The sequence below is a fragment of the Anser anser genome (genome assembly GCF_964211835.1).
Source record: "Anser anser genome assembly, chromosome: 1".
NCBI classification, from domain to species: Eukaryota; Metazoa; Chordata; class Aves; order Anseriformes; family Anatidae; genus Anser; species Anser anser.
In genome coordinates this window covers 101,525,179-101,540,780 of record NC_139720.1, presented here as the reverse complement: position 1 = coordinate 101,540,780, position 15,602 = coordinate 101,525,179, and the positions used below count along the sequence as shown (strand labels likewise).

Here is a 15,602-nt window from a genome sequence, read left to right as displayed (position 1 = left end):
AACAAGAAGTGCACAACAACCCTGACGTATTCCACCAACGTTCTACGTTGGGAATGTGGGAGGACTCTTTGGGCTGATGTGAGTAAAAGAATATATGCAAAATAGTAGTTTGAGCTCCCTTAAGTTCCACTTAATGGTTAGGAAGCAGAACATGCTCTAAACAGTGCTACTTACTTGCTCACACAGCATTCCTGCCACAAGAAGCGTAATAATGTGCATGTGTAGTTTCTTCAGTGTGGGACCAAGAATCTGCACCGGTGTCATACACAGGTGGGCTGTTTCTTCTCAGTTCAGAATGCAGCAACACCTCTCCCAAAGTAAAATATCAAAATTTCCAACACACACACACTTTTCCTCCCACCCCCATCCTCCCTCCCCAAACTGTTTTTTGTTGCCTCACCAGATTAAAACAAAGCATTTCTAATTAAAACAAATATACATGTAAACGTAGATGTGGTGCTTAGTGACATGGCTTAATGATGGAATTGGCAGCGTTAGGTTAAAGGTTGGACCAGATGATCTTAGAGGTCTTTTTCTACTTAAATGATTCTATGATTTAGTCATTTGGAATCTGAAAAAGGCTAATGGGAAAAAATGGAGCAAGATAGCAACCAGTATTGAAAAAGCAGTAAAGAAAACAGAGAAATGCCAATGAAATATACCATCTAAATTTGAGAGAAATATTTATTGTTATTAGTGCAGAAATGCTTGTACAGTTCAAATTCCTTTCTAGGACTTCTTTGGACTCAGAAAATAAGCAATTTTTTTTAAAACTCATACACCATCTACTGGACATTACATCCTACTGCTTCAAGAGGATAAACATGATTAAGGGAATGTTCCAAAGACTACAGTATTCCTGTTTCTCTTGCTTTCAAAATCATTTCTGTTCAAGTCTACCTTCCACGAGTGGTAGTGTCACTCCCCTGCAACTTCCAGAGCAGGGAAGTCCACAAACGCAACTCAGGCACAATATTCTGGTTGAGGTGCACTGTAGCCAGTGCAGCTACTTGGGTTTGCATTAGCAAAAGGTGAAAGGAGAGCTATGTGATTCATTTAGATATTGCACAGTAAGAAAATGGCAATAAGAGAAATGGATTTTCTTTCCAGTTTTGTTAAAAAAAAAAAGATATTTTCTTGTTCTTTGTTGGAACAGGAATCAACATTTTGCAGCCTATAGAAAATATACATAAGAAATCATTCGGAAGACAAGTAAGTTTGCTAGAAATAAGTCAGTTCATCATGCTTCGTCTTGCTGCTCTGGTATCCATGGAGACTCAGTGGCTTATTCTCATGAGGAAGGCTTTTGAACACCCGCAGGTGCACGAACTCATCATTTCCAACATGGACCTGAAAGGCACGAAAACCAGTGAGTGCTATGGAGTAACAGTCGCCTTCATCAGGAGGGATGATTTAGGTTGGTGCGTTTGAGGTTGGGGAAGCAGAGACACAGTAATGAAAAACATCACCTCAGAAGGTGTGGCCTTGTTTGAGGCAGACTGGGAGTTGTGACTTTGTGGAAATACCACCTGATCCTTCTGTCTGCTAATCCTCCCTATGCCTGAGATACGGAATGTGCCTCGGAGTTGCTGAGAAGTGATTAAACACATGAAAAATACTCTAATCTTATCTGGAAGAACAAAGACTTAAATGCTTTGATCACATTTGCTTTTTTTTTTTTTTCTTTTTTGTGTGTGACATCACTATAGGCAGAGTCAGAGGAGGTTTGATACTTAACTGTATCCTTCCACATCTGGACTTCACTTAATACAATTTTAGTTCTCAGCATCATGGATGTGTAATTATTACAAAACCAAGTTTCACAGAGTAACTTAAGTACAGATCGTTATGATAATAGAAAAGTACGCTTATCTCCATTTAGTATTTGAAAGAAGACAGGCTGGGAGGTGGGGGTGACTTTTTTTTTTTTAATTTACATGCACAGATATTTTCTTATTAAGGCCAAATCACAAGCATCCCTGTGTACACAAAGTAAACAAAAAAAATTTGCAAATGTGTTCTATGAAAAAAAAAAAAGAGGGATTCCCCTGCCCTGTGTCCTTTACCTTGATAAAGTAGTTTGTTCCAGCAACCAGCTGAGCCTTAAACTCCACTGCAGTGAAGACATCAAAGGTTTTCCCTTCTTTTTCTTCTAGCTGAGACTTCACCTTAAGGAAACATCAAGTTATTAAGACTGATGCAATATTCAAGTATTTAGGACTTAAGGCTCACACTATCAGTGTGCCTGATTACCCTTAAGGTCTTTTTTGTGTGTTAAAGCAAGGCCAGAAGTCTAGATAGGCAGCACAGCCAAGACAGTGATGTGATTCAGTGATCACAGACTGAAACCAAGTCTGGAGACAGCCTCTAACAAAGAACTGTGTTGTTATTCTAGAAGATTTATTTTGACGTTATTTCCACTGGTAACGTCTCAGCTTCCCTTTTTGTCCTGTATATTTAACAACAAATGTAAAGCGGTTTACTATATACATACGCAAGACTTTAGGTCTTTTAAAAAGAGAAGATTTAAAACATATGTAATTTTTACAAAAATAAGAGGGCTGTCTTCAGCGTTAGCTCCCTCTTCAAATCACAGACAGGCCTCCAAAAACCAAGCTTGGAAAGCAACGTACCTCAGCTTGAGGCTTTACAACACTTGACAGTTCTTTCAGCATTTAATAACTGCAATATGAAGTGTTTCAAACTGTAAATAGTTCCCGCCCAAATAACAAGCATTCTGAGTCATCATTCCCAGTTTCCAGAGTATAAAACCTGTGCTCAAGAAGTCAGAATAACCTGCCCAGTACCCCTGATAGAGACATGAGCTCTCACGAGTTGCAGCTTTTCTGTCCCGCACTTGGCTGCCTAGAACATCATGGCTATACAGTAAGATTCTTGGGTAGGAAAGCAGATTTTAGGCTTTATTTACAAATTACTTAGAATGAATTACTTAGAATCCCTGCTGCAAGCTGAGTGCTACCCAGAAGGCTTTCCCTGCAGCACTGCATCATTCCATAGCCCTCATTCCACTCCCAACGCAACAGGAGTGAATATATTTTCTCTTTCCAATTATATTATGCTTCTTCTTTGCAAATTAATACATTTGCTATCTTGCCTGCATCCCACCTTGGGGGAAACGAGTGCCACTGCCACCACTCAGGTGCTGGACCAAACTTTGGTGCTTTTCTGTACACAAGAAAGGATTGGTAGTCATCCTGACCCTCGGAGCTGTGACCATACTCTACATCTTCCCTCCAGGGTCACAGCTCTATACTTCCTCCAGGCTATAAGCAGTACATCAAAAGTAATGCAATGATGTTTGGATGATTGTGTACACATGCTTTTTGGCATATAGAAATCAAAGTGCACCCAACAACTTTGCATTCTCAAATGCTGCGCGGAGGGGTTCAGTCCCTGAAAGCACAGTAATTCAGTCCTCCCTCTTTCTTTCCCCGAGTCAGAGGATGGCGCAAGTGGCTTCAGTTCTCATCCCTAGAGCTACTGTTCCAAATTTTGCGAAGCATGGTGGAGGGTAGACGTAAGTATCCCAGTGCCCCCAACCTGTCCTGTGCTCCCCGACTAACCCTAGATGTTGTGCAAGTTTGGTTTCACAGGTCTCAAAATTGTCTCAGCTCAGCGCATTTTGTATTTCCACCAGAAAGTCAGCACTAGGCTCCATGACTACAGACAGCTCAGAGTCACATGCAGCTGTAGTTTGTCAGGGTATCATGGCAATGACTCACCACAGCATATGACAAACGGACATCCTGACTCAGTACGGAGTGCTCAGAGAGAAGTAATCCCCGAAAGAACCAATTTCAACCCACTCTGCTAATTCATGATCAAGGTCCAGATCTGGGGGTCCTGGTGGACAGTACACTAAACATGAGCCAGCAGCGTGCCCTGGTAGTAATGACAGCTAATGGCATACTGGGCTGCATCAGCAGGAGTCCACGCAGAAGAGAGAGTAAAGTGATTATTGCCCTTTACTTGGCACTCGTCAGAGCACATTTAGAATACTATGTCCAGTTTTGGGCCCCCAAAACGAGAAAGAGAGATGGCAATAAGCTGTAGTGAGCTCAGTGAAGGGCCACCATGAGGTAAGATGGCCGGAACACTTGCCCTTTGAGGACAGAAAGAATTTTTTTTTGTATGAGGACAGTCCAACAGCACAACAGGTTGCCCAAAGAAGCTGCGCAGTTTCCATCCATGGAGGTTTTGAAGACCTGAGTGATCAAAGCCCCAAGCAGCCCAGGACTGCTGATCCTGCACTGAGCAGGAGGTGTAGTCCCTTCCCACCTGAACGACCTGCAATTCAATGACAGGGCTGAAAATTATCACATCCTGACAGTTCTTTGATGATCTGCACAGCCTGTTTGCTTACTCCCCAAACAGCTACTAGAAAGAAGATGGTTCAGAATCACCCTGACTAATCCTTGCCACAGCTTCCAGCAAGAAGCCAAAGACTGAGCAAACCTGGGTGGGAATCCTTGCAGTGGAAAGGTAGTTCCTGTGAGATCCCTAAGCCAGGTGCACTGCTGGAGGGAAGCTGTCCTGCTTTTCCTCACATTTTACATGCTCTGGGTCAGCAGCAGTGCTTGCGAGCACTGAATCTGGCCAGTGTTTGGCCATCGCCACCACTCTAACAAAATAACGCAACGGAGATGAGAGCTGGAAAAGCAGGAACAGGAAACACACTCACGTTAAGCAAACTGGCAGAACACAGTAAACCTCCACAGAGATTCAAGCAAAGAAGATAATTTGAGAAATTTATCTTGATTTAACAAAGTATGTTTTTCTCAATACGTATGCTCGGGGGGTGACTGCTCCCCGGCCGCCTGCCTGCAGGCAGCGACCCCACCGCCCTAGGGGCGCAGGGCAGCCCCAGCCCCAGCAAGCCCACGCCGGGCGCAGGCCCTACGGGAGCCGCCCGGGCCCCGCCGCCCCGCCCCAGGCCCATGGGGCTTTCGCCGTGCCCGTCCCCGGCGCGTCCCCCTCACCTCGTCGGCGATCTTCTGGGTCTCGCTGGTGGCGGGCTGGGTCGCCGAGACACCCCCGCACAACATGACGGCGGCCTCCCCGCTCCTCTCCTCTCTCCGCCCAGCAGCGGCCTTCACGCCGGGGCGGGCCCCGCTCCCGCCCCGGGGCCGGGCCTGCCGCCGGGGCGGGGCCAGGGCGCTGGGTTTGTGTTTATTTCTAGCCGATTTGAACTGATTCCATGGAAAAACAGCAAACCCGCCTTCTCTTACGCGTCCCCAACGCCCCTTTGGCAATTTAGTAAATATATCCCTGAATTTACCAGCGGTGGGTGTTGCATACTGCAGGGGCTTCCTGTGTAGGTAAGGGACGACACCCATGAAACAGAATGGGGAAGGAGAAATTCTGTCCTCTCCCATCGTCCCTCTCCTGATGGTCCAGCAAATACCAACCAAGGGCACATGCTTTGATGTAGATTTTTGAGCCGTGGGGGGTGGGAAGGGGGAGCCATTCACACAAGTGACTTCTGGTGGGACATGCCAGTGGAAGTTCTTGGGTTTGAGCTTTCCACAAAGCATGTAACCCAACTCGTCTTCATCAGTATTGTCTTGTGTGACAGGCGGCTGAGCAACCTTCCTCTCCTGGACGTGGCAGGATGAGAAGACATACCCTCCATGCATGGAAAAAAAAAGAGTTTGGTTGCAAATCGCCTTCATGAAGGGGTTCCTTTTTTACTGATTTTCCCTAGCCTCTAGTGCATGTGTCACTCAAATAAGGCTGCAGCAGAAGTGCTCAGCCTATGTGGCTTGAGGCTTTCAGCTCAGGGTAAGTGTGCAGTGAGGGTGGATGGGGCTTCCCCAGGAAACTGACCATTCAAATCTGTCACAAGGAAATTATGGCAGGCCATTGGAGCTTCATTGTGTGCCAGGGTAGAACTTCCTTTTAAGCAGATGTAACGAATTAAGAACACCCAAGAAGCTTAGCAATAAATATCAATATTATCTACTGTGAGTGTAGCCAGTGAATATTGTCCTCCAAACAAAGCAGGCAGTGGTGACTTCATTTCTCACATTACATGTGTTTGTGCACAGTTTATATCTTCTGTTGTCCTCATTTAATTCATTGAGAACTTTTGTACTTTCAAGACTGTCAGCTTCAGGGGCTACTTTCTGGGTCTGGCCCATAGGAGTGATTCACTAGCACTAAAGTTATTTGGCTACTGAACTTTTACTAAGAGTGAGCTGTAATTATTTTTTTTTTAGCCCTTTTGCCATCTAATAGCTATGTGCATTCATGTATTTGGTTAGATCCAGGAATCCACGGGTTTCAATTGCCACCTCTAAATTAAGCCTGGTGGCTTGAGTCAGCAGCAGCCTGGGGAAGGGACATGTTTTTTTTTTTTTTTTTTCTTTTTTCTTTTTTTTCCTCAGAAGCAATGAGCAACTCCCACTGGGTCTAGTGGTAGAATGTGGTTTCTGGAAGTGTGGCCCCAGTGACATGTGTTTTCAAACTCTTTTTCTTTCTTTTAACCTGCAGTGCCATAGCTGTAATCACATATTGTTATTTGCAGGCCAAACAGTTAAAGTTGGATTGGTTCTTACATGGTGTAATTAAAATTTGAGCCCACTCCAAGTTGAATATAGCAGAGCAACAAAAGGGTTAAAATAACTTGTCTTAATAGCATTCTTCATTGGTTTCTGGACTTCCACTGTGCCCTCGTAAAGCAAAACTCCTCAGCAGCCAGTGGAGGTTGCAAAACAGTTTTTATGCAGTAATGTCACCTGTAAGTTTTATTTTCCTGCCCTGGCAAAAGAACAAACAAGCAAAAACAGCAACAACAGAATTGTATTTTCCCCAACACATTCACACAGTCCTTTCGTCTCTGCTCATGCTAAGCTGCAGGCCTGTATACCTTTCCACAGGGGTCTAGACTACCTTCATGTTTGATGGGCGAAGGTACTGACACCTTCACAGCAGATGCCTGTTCTTGTATATGGGATCTGTAAAGAGGGAAGTAAATTCTGCAACATAGCCTCACCCTTCCTGCTGGGCTGCCTAGGAGCATTCTTTCTTTCATCAGGCTGCAACAAAATTCTGTTCTAAAGACTCTCTTACTTCAGCCTTTCCAGCATGGATGGAGAGGAACCGGGCATACCTCGCACAACCAGGAGCACTTATGTCTGCTTTTGGGGGTGTAGAACAAGAGTCAAGAGTAATGAAGTTCAACTGTACTCTCTTCTGAAGTCCTTACTCTTCTTCTCTAGGTACAATGCACCCTTCCTGTTCTAAGTACCCTCTCTTCAAGATGGGCCAGGAGGGACATAACCAAGTAGAAGGCCAATAGGAACCAAAACATATCCAGTTCACTCATTTATCTGTTGGAATATCTCAGAGCCCAGGTCTGTATATTCTTCACCCCATCATCTATCAGCATGCATGCTTACAATATTCATCTGAAATATTACCAGATTTGGGGGCTATTTCTCCATCCCTAACTCCTCCATTTCACCTTGTTTTATTGGCTTTTTATCAGGCCCACGAGTACTGTCATGACTAGCGCAATGCTTTGTGTAGGTGTGAGGCAGATTAATATGGCAAAGCACAACACTGACTATGGTGTGAAAGGGTTAGCCATGTATGCCATGTGGAATATTACAGCAGCAACACTTTGTTAAGCATACAACTACTAGCAACGTAATCAATCATGAATACATGTCATTGTGCTCTCGCAACGTTCTCCAGGGGCATTTACAAGCTGTTCTCCCCCTCCACCAAAGCAGGCAGGTTGGAGGTAAAGCCACCTCAGCTGGAAGAAAACAGTAGGAACCTAGTAGCTTGGTCTAGTGCAATGGAGTCTAGGAAGGGTATAGTCCAGTATTTCCTGCTGGGCGGAAAGCAGAAATTGGGACATTACTAAATATAAATAGCAAGGCGCTCTGTCACATTAAATACTTTACATGTTCACACCCTTGGCTGTACACAGCATGCAGGACATTGGGGGCTTTATTATTTCCCCCTGACTGTGCTTTCCCCAAGTGAAACTGTGTATCTTGCTTTTGAAGAGCTGAGAGTCCTGATGCACATGGTTACAGATCACATATACTGGGTAAAGAGGGAATATTATACATAGTGGGGAAGAGGAATATTATACATAAATGTAAAAGCAGAGTATAGTGGAATTGCCCAGTGCCTCCCATAGTCAGCTGAGTTGCAGTCTGGCAGGAAAAGCTTACAGAGGCAAGGCAGCATGCAAAGTTCTGCTTAAGCCCCACCAGAGGCAATCTTCACTTGTCCTTCCAAGATGTCCTGATTTCAATAAAGCAAATGCAAATTCAGTTCAAGGCTCCCCAGACACAGGCTTCTGACAGTCCTTCCTCTGGAGGCATGTGTGTTACCCTGCCGGCACTAACAATAACGTGGTGGGGCTGTGTCACAGATATGTATCTTTGTTGTCTTTCCCATTCAGAAGCAAGAGGTGAGCAAGTTCCTCTTGGGGACTGGTGCGCTTTTCATGATCTTCTTTTGTTAGGAATGTACTGTGTTCTCTGTAACAGAGCCACCTCCAGTGCCTATAAAATTTCGAGAATTAGCTGATGGCAGGGAAGGCTCTGCCTCAGGGCTTGGTACCTCTTCTTTGGTGTCTCCCACCATTGATTCCTGCGAGCTGGACTCTGGGCTGGAAGCTGCCTGGAAGCCAGGCTCAGCACCGAGGGACTCACTGTTCTGCAGGGGAAGCAGGGCCCGATGCCGCATCAGGCTGTCGTCACTGTTCTGGGCCTCCAGGGAGTTCCTGCGCTTGGTGTTCCTGTTGGCCATGGCATTCTTCTGCGGTTCCTCAAAGCTCAGGGACAGGGTAACTGTGCCGCTCCCGAAGCTGACCTTTTGCTTGCACCCACGCTGCTGCTGGCGCTGCCGCTCAGCAGAGGCTGGTAGAGGAAAAGGGTCTTCATGGTTGCTTTTGCTGCTGATGGAGGAGGAAGGGGTGGATCCGGTGGAGCCCCCGAGGCTGTTGGAGCGCTTGCGTGACACGTTGCTCCGTCTCAATGTGGCCCTGGCAGCCACCTTGAAAGCATGGGCAGCTGTGCTGCAGCGCACTTCTTCGATTGTGTTGCGGGACGGCTTGAAGAGAATAATGTAGACTTTGTTGAAGAAGATGCAGGCCAGGAGCCCAAAGCTGGCAGCCAGTATTGCAATCACCTCCACGGCAGAGACAAACTTGCCATATGTGCTGGCATAAGCAGGGATGAAGGAGATCCAGACAATGAAAAAGATCAGCATGCTGAAGGTGATGAACTTGGCCTCATTGAAGTTCTCGGGCAGTTTTCGAGACTTGAAGGCAAAGAAGAAGCAAATGGCTGCCAGGAGGCAGGTGTAGCCAATGAGGAAGCCAAGGGCCATCAGGGAGCCCTCATGGCAAGTGATGAAGATAATCTCATCCTCCAGCTCGTGGTTTCGATAACTGGATGGTGGGGCTGTGTAGAGCCAAATCACGCAGATGACAATCTGTACAAATGTACACAAGAAGACTAGGAGGAACTGAAGGTTGAGGCCCCACCACTTTCGATGGAGGCTTGTGGGGATCTTTGCCTCGAAGACAAGCAGGACGCGGTTGGTTTTCACCAGGATGCAGGAGATGCAGAGAACAAAGCTGATGCCAAAAGCTGGCTGCCGCAGACGACAAGTCCAGTTCTGGGGCTCGCCAATGAAGAACAATGAGCTGGAGAAGCAGCAGAGCAAGGAGAAGAGGAGGAGGTAGGACAGCTCCCGGTTTGTGGCCTTGACAATGGGAGTGTTGCGAAATTTGGTGAAGACTCCCAGGACAAAAGAAGTCAGGAAAATTCCCAGCACAGCGAAGAGAGTCAGAGCAATCCCAAAGGGCTCTGTCCAGGACAGGAACTCTATTTGCTTGGGGATGCAGGATGTGTGGTTCTCATTGGACCAGTAATCCTCAGGGCATTTGTCACAAGCACTTGCATCTGAAAAACAAGTGACAGGGAGAGGGAAGGTTTGTCAGAATAAGAGACTGAAATGGGAGACAAAGTGCATGGCAACTACACCCTGTTCTTCACCTTAAATACAGGGGGTGTTCCCGTCAGGTGCCTGCAGGTTCACAATATCATTTATTGCTGTTTCAGAGTGTTTTACAGTGAAACAACAAACCTGCCAACTTAAAAAACAACAGCAACAACAACAAAAAAACAAACAAAAAGCAAAACAAAAACACAACAACAACAACAACAAAAACCAAAGTGCTGCCCATGTACTCTGCTTTTTGGATCCATTTCTTGGTAAAACTTTGCAAAGCTTGTTTGATTACTTTTAGCTGTTATACAAGCTGTGTCCCCTTCTGTTTCTTCATTTTTATCATCTGCTTCTCTCTGTCTTCATACCTCTCACACTCTTATCATCATGTGAAACATCCTGCCTGTCTCTACTACAGAGAAAATGAAAAACGTTCTTGCCTCCTTAAGTGTTTTGAGAGCTTATTTCTTATTCCTTGGAGGTGAGTCTTGGAACTGTTTAAATTGCTCATCCCTGAAGGCAGGAAATGCCCTTGACCCCCAGCACACTCTCATTTCATGCTGGAACATCAGGGGAAGATGTGTCCTAAGGATACCACTCAGACAAGCATCCCACTGATTGTTGCAGAGGGAAAATTGATGCTTCTGTCTCCTTCCTCTGCATAAAAATAATTAGAACCTATTGGGATGGCAACATCTGTCTCCAATGGCTGCCATAATGAAAAGGGAAGAGCCTGCTGCTCCTGTTCTTCTTTAATCCAGACGGGTCTTGTGCTCCATTGGTGAGGGTCATGACTCCTTTGATTGTAGTGGAAAGGGGTTGAGAGCAATGAGTTGGAGGTCACATCCTGCCTCTTCCTTCAGGATCCCATCAGGATAGCAATGGGCTGCAGTGAGTGCTGGGAACAAACACTCAGAAAACCCCTTTCAAAGCTTTTCACCTGTGTGTGGACAGAGACCCTGAGAATAGCTCCCAAAACAGAGCTTGGTGCTAATGAGGAAGTCAGGAATGCAAAGCTAATGAGTGCAAAGTATTTCAAGCTCTCTTCTTCTGGAGTGGTGGTTGCAGGGAATATCCACTGCTTGATATGATTCTGCTCTCCTAATGACTGCTTGTCTCACCTAAGTTGTTCACCTGAAAAACTTGTACTGGATGTAAAAGCACACTCAGAAGCTCCCATCACCGTGTCATTTCATTTACTTTTGTTCAGCCAATCATTTTTATTTTATGTGTGTCTTTTACCTGGAAGCTCATTGGAAACTGCATGCAGGGCAAAGCTAACTTCACATACCAAGGGATTCAGCCACCTCCACCTGATACAGAGGCAACTATTTATCACTGCATCCTAAAGAAGTGCTTTCACTGTTGTCTTGAGCTGACCTAGATAGAGACTACGCTGCCACTTAACGGAGCAAACCAGATCTCCCTTCTCCCCCAAGGCTGCTCATTCCTTCCCCCTCTTTGTGTTAGCATGAAAGTTCATGCAGCTTCTTGTTCCAACTTGGAAACTCAACCTGCCAAAAAATGAAATTGTTTTCAGGAAGACCAGAGACCTGATCCAATTTGCTCTGTGGTTGCACAAGTACTAGACAATGGATGAAAGCAAACAGCTTGGGGAGGAGATGAGAGATTGTCTCTTTTGGTAGTATCACTATGTCAGTTTGATGAGACTGGTTGTGAAACTGTTCTCTGTGCCTATAAAACTGGTAAGTACAGGAAGTAAAGAGCATTACTGTCAGCTGAAATTGCAGCAGAAAACTGCGGAGTCGGAATGCAGTCATTCCCTCAGCCTCACAAATCTCACAAACAAATCTCTCAAAACAGCGCCAGCTCCCAAAATCTTGTGAAAAACACCAAATGACACCTATTAAAAATGACCAGGATCGCTTCTATTTAATTAAAATGTTACATGTAAGCAGCTTCTAATATATGTATATGTACATATAGTGCTATAAAGTACTATATGCTTACTGTGTGTTCTTGTAAAAATATTACGACTCCTGTCTGATAGAATGCAGATTAGATTCTCTCCCAAAGGAGAATACTTCTTCAGTCTTGCATGCAACCTACTGGTTTTCATCTCAGGTAAGGTCTGCAGTATGTGCTGGGGCTGGTGCTGCTGGAGAGGGTCCTGAGTACTCTGCAGTATGGAGGGGACTGCTGCTTGGAAAAGATTTATTTGCCTTCATTAGCCTGGGGATGTCCAACACCGAGGAAGCACTAATGGTGTTGGAAATTCAGAATTTTTCAAGCAACACTAAAACCGGAGTTAACTTTTCCCTTCACTGCAGAACCTGAGTGGCTTGATCCAAGCTTCCACTGCAACCAACAAAAAGAATGTCTGTGGGTGTTTGATAGGACCCAAGAGATTCTGCTCTTTCGCAGCGCCAGTGTTCAACAGAAGCTGTGGTTGGTGACCCTGTAAAGGGAAATATACCTCTCTGCTTTTGAAGTCGGGAATAGAATAGTCTTTTTTTTTTTTTTTTTTTTTTTTTTTGTAAAACATGAAATAAGAAGCTGACAACAAAAGGAAAAGATGGAGGCAGATGGATAACTACAGTACCTAGGATTAGGGTAGAGAGTGTCTCTTTCCTCCAGGTTTTTGGAGAAACAAAAGATATTGCTACAATGCAGCGGAGTTCACCTATGGCCTGAGAGGCTTCCTACGTGCAAGTCCTTTTCCATTTCTCTGCCTCAGTTTTCCTAATTCAGAGCAGGAGTGACAAGCAGCTTAGCAGAACACGGGATCTGAAGACCACAGGATTCAACTCCCATAAGCTTCTCAGGAGAATGTCCCTCTAGGCTTTCTGTGAAGGCCCCTGGCAAAGCAGCCTCCGGCTCAGCACTGCAGGTAAGTGACTTCAACAGAACTGTGGGTGATGCACAGAGGGCTCATATGGTCCACTGCAAACCCCAAAGCAACCCTGTGGGTATTACCTGTTTCATCACTGTACTCCCCATCAGGGCAGTCCACGCACTCAAAGCAGCAGGTGGGCTCTCCCTCAATAATGCCCTTTCTGGTGCCTGGGAGGCAGTCCCTGCTGCAGTTAGAGAAAGGTACCTGCAAGAAAAGACCCCAAAGAAGGTTAATGGTAGCAGTGCCCCATGTACAGCCTTCCCACAGCAGGACCTTGGGATTACTCCAAGGGTGTTGCTGCTTGATTCAATGTTGGCTGGAGAGCCTTAGACAGTCCCCTCTTCTTTCCACTTAAGAGACGCACCTTGCATAATAGTCTTCCCTCAACCCTCTGCAGTGATACTTGTTTGAAAGATTGCATCAAGGAATGGTGGGGAAGATCAGCGAGAGCTCTGTAATCTCTACTGTGTTGCATGCACTGTGAACTGGTTTGTGACCCACAAGACATATGCCAGAAAACAGTCACTAGGTGATTAAAAGAAAAGACAGTCCGTGTCTTCTGGCAGGAATTTGAGTCAGCCTTGGAGATGATGATCTCTGACTGCTGATCCCCAATCCCATAGACTGCATACCAACTGCTAATGATTTATGGGACTTAAAACAGTTTCTTGAAAGCCGCTTCCTCCCACTGTCCTGAAGACCCTCTCTGGCCTAGAAACAAAAAGGTAACAGAACTATGCAAGAGGAGCTTTCATATGAAAGAGAGAAAAGCCCCGTTTTAAGAACACTGAGCATCTACAGATGCAGATCAGCAGTTATACGGAGAATATGAAAAGGAGACCTCCACAAGAAGTACACCTTAAGTTCTCCATGTTGAAGTCCATGGAGGGGACTTGTAAAGCCCCCATCTCACTTTCATCAGAACTTTCAGCAGGAAGGTTACTCGGGTTTCCAGGCTTTTGCTGCTGCAAATGACCAGACGTGTCACCGGCTGACAGAATATTTATCCTGTTTATGAGCCCACCTGGGCATGGTCATACCCTGGCAGTGAGTGGTCAGATGAGCATGCATGGGCATGTGAAAATGTTAGTTAAACCCACATTTTCCACTTCCAGCAGAGTGCCCTGACCTGTAAGTAGCTAAGGGCTGCTCTGATTGGAAGCCTCCACTCATGTTTTTTTGCAGGTTTTCTGCTATGTGGAAAGGAATGAGCCTCCATCCCCTTCTCCATTCCCCACCATAGGATCTAAAACCTGCCTGAATCCTTTAACTTCCTCACTTATCCTATTGCCTGGCCCAAGTGCTGCTAACCTGCTGATCTCCAGGAAGCTCCTCTGTGGATATGCTTAGGCAGTGAGCATGGATTTCAGTCTAGAAATTGCCTGTGTGCGGGCATAGACCTCAGCCACAGGGTAAGCAAGCCCTGGGTAGTGGCAACTCCTTGTGGAGGTGCCCACCTCTTGTCTCAGGTATTCACATGCAGCTGAGAGTGGTTGCTACTGCCTGTTGCTCTGAAAAATAGTTGCAGCACAGTTTGGGAACAGTGGTTCTAAGCTTTTAATCAGGATTGCAAAATCAACTGGTCAGTCGCATATCCAGGGCAAATCCCAGCAGCTCCCCACTTGAAGCACTCTCTGCAGCAAATTGTTAATACCTGTTCCCTGGGTCAGTTTTTCTTCACACTATGCATCCACCAAGAGGACTTGATCACTCTAGACTGTCCTTCCCTAGGCTGCTAGTGATGAGTTTGAACAGGGCTGAATCAAAACCCCAACTGAAGCTGTGTGCTGCTTCTCCATTATCTACTAAGCTGATTGTGCTGCCAAAGAGGAAAATTAAATACGTTCGACGTGATTTCATCTTGACAAATCCAGGTTGCCTTTTTCTTATCAGTTTATTATCCTCTAAGTGTTTATAAACTGTTTAAATATATTTTTTATCATTTTTTTGGGGGGTTACTGAAGCTCAGCTCAATTGTGTGTAATTCTCTTGGCTCTCCAATATCTGGGAAAGAGAAGAAAAGAGAAGAAAAGAGAAGAAGGAAAAGAAAGGGAAGGGAAGGGAAGGGAAGGGAAGGGAAGGGAAGGGAAGGGAAGGGAAGGGAAGGGAAGGGAAGGGAAGGGAAGGGAAGGGAAGGGAAGGGAAGGATGGAAGGGAAGGGAAGGGAAGGGAGGGAGGGAGGGAGGGAGGGAGGGGAGGGGAGGGGAGGGGAGGGGAGGGAGGGGAGGGGAAGGGGAGGGGAGGGGAGGGGAGGGAGGGGAGGGGAGGGAGGGGAGGGAGAGGGGAGAGAGAGGAGAGGAGAGGAGAGGAGAGGAGAGGAGAGGAGAGGAGAGGAGAGGAGAGGAGAGGAGAGGAGAGGAGAGGAGAGGAGGAGAGGAGAGGAGAGGAGAGGAGAGGAGAGGAGAGGAGAGGAGAGGAGAGGAGAGGAGAGGAGAGGAGAGGAGAGGAGAGAGAGGAGAGGAGAGGAGAGGAGAGGAGAGGAGAGGAGAGGAGAGGAGAGGAGAGGAGAGGAGAGGAGAGGAGAGGAGAGGAGAGGAGAGGAGAGGAGAGGAGAGGAGAGGAGAGGAGAGGAGAGGAGAGGAGAGGAGAGGAGAGGAGAGGAGAGGAGAGGAGAGGAGAGGAGAGGAGAGGAGAGGAGAGGAGAGGAGAGAGGGGAAGGGAGAGAGGGGAGGGGAGAGGAGAGAGGGGAAGGGAGAGAGGGGAGGGGAGAGGAGGGGAGGGAGGGGGAAAGAAAAAGAAAAAGAAA

At 46.2% G+C, this 15,602-nt stretch overlaps 2 protein-coding genes across 8 annotated transcripts in view; both read right to left on the bottom strand.

The window, feature by feature from the left end:
* Positions 1-662: 662 nt before the first annotated feature.
* LOC310895345 (cystatin-B-like) lies at positions 663-5,161 on the bottom strand. Its single transcript, XM_083826574.1, has 3 exons — positions 5,001-5,161; positions 2,067-2,168; positions 663-1,350 (listed from the first exon to the last, which is right to left on the bottom strand). The coding sequence occupies exons 1-3, from the start codon at positions 5,064-5,066 to the stop codon at positions 1,222-1,224; spliced, it is 297 nt and encodes a 98-aa protein (XP_083682700.1). The 5' UTR covers positions 5,067-5,161; the 3' UTR covers positions 663-1,221.
* A 2,435-nt stretch (positions 5,162-7,596) lies between these two features.
* The window catches only part of CASR (calcium sensing receptor), a 72,417-nt gene continuing 64,411 nt past the window's right edge, over positions 7,597-15,602 (bottom strand). For all 7 annotated transcript variants that reach the window (XM_083826502.1, XM_083826505.1, XM_083826503.1 and 4 more), the window contains 2 exons: positions 12,937-13,060; positions 7,597-9,953 (listed from right to left, as the gene is read on the bottom strand). In XM_083826502.1, coding sequence (XP_083682628.1) covers positions 8,503-9,953; positions 12,937-13,060 — 1,575 coding nt within the window. In that variant the 3' untranslated portion in view covers positions 7,597-8,502. The remainder of the gene's footprint in view (positions 9,954-12,936; positions 13,061-15,602) is intronic.

Bases quoted from the DNA above. Each gene is read 5' to 3' on its own strand.
- LOC310895345 (XM_083826574.1), bottom strand. From the start codon at position 5,066: ATGTTGTGCGGGGGTGTCTCGGCGACCCAGCCCGCCACCAGCGAGACC. The intron at 2,169-5,000 runs GTGAGGGGGACG...TGTTTCCTTAAG, and splicing joins CCCAGAAGATCGCCGACGAG to GTGAAGTCTCAGCTAGAAGA. The intron at 1,351-2,066 runs GTAAAGGACACA...CGTGCCTTTCAG, and splicing joins GAACAAACTACTTTATCAAG to GTCCATGTTGGAAATGATGA.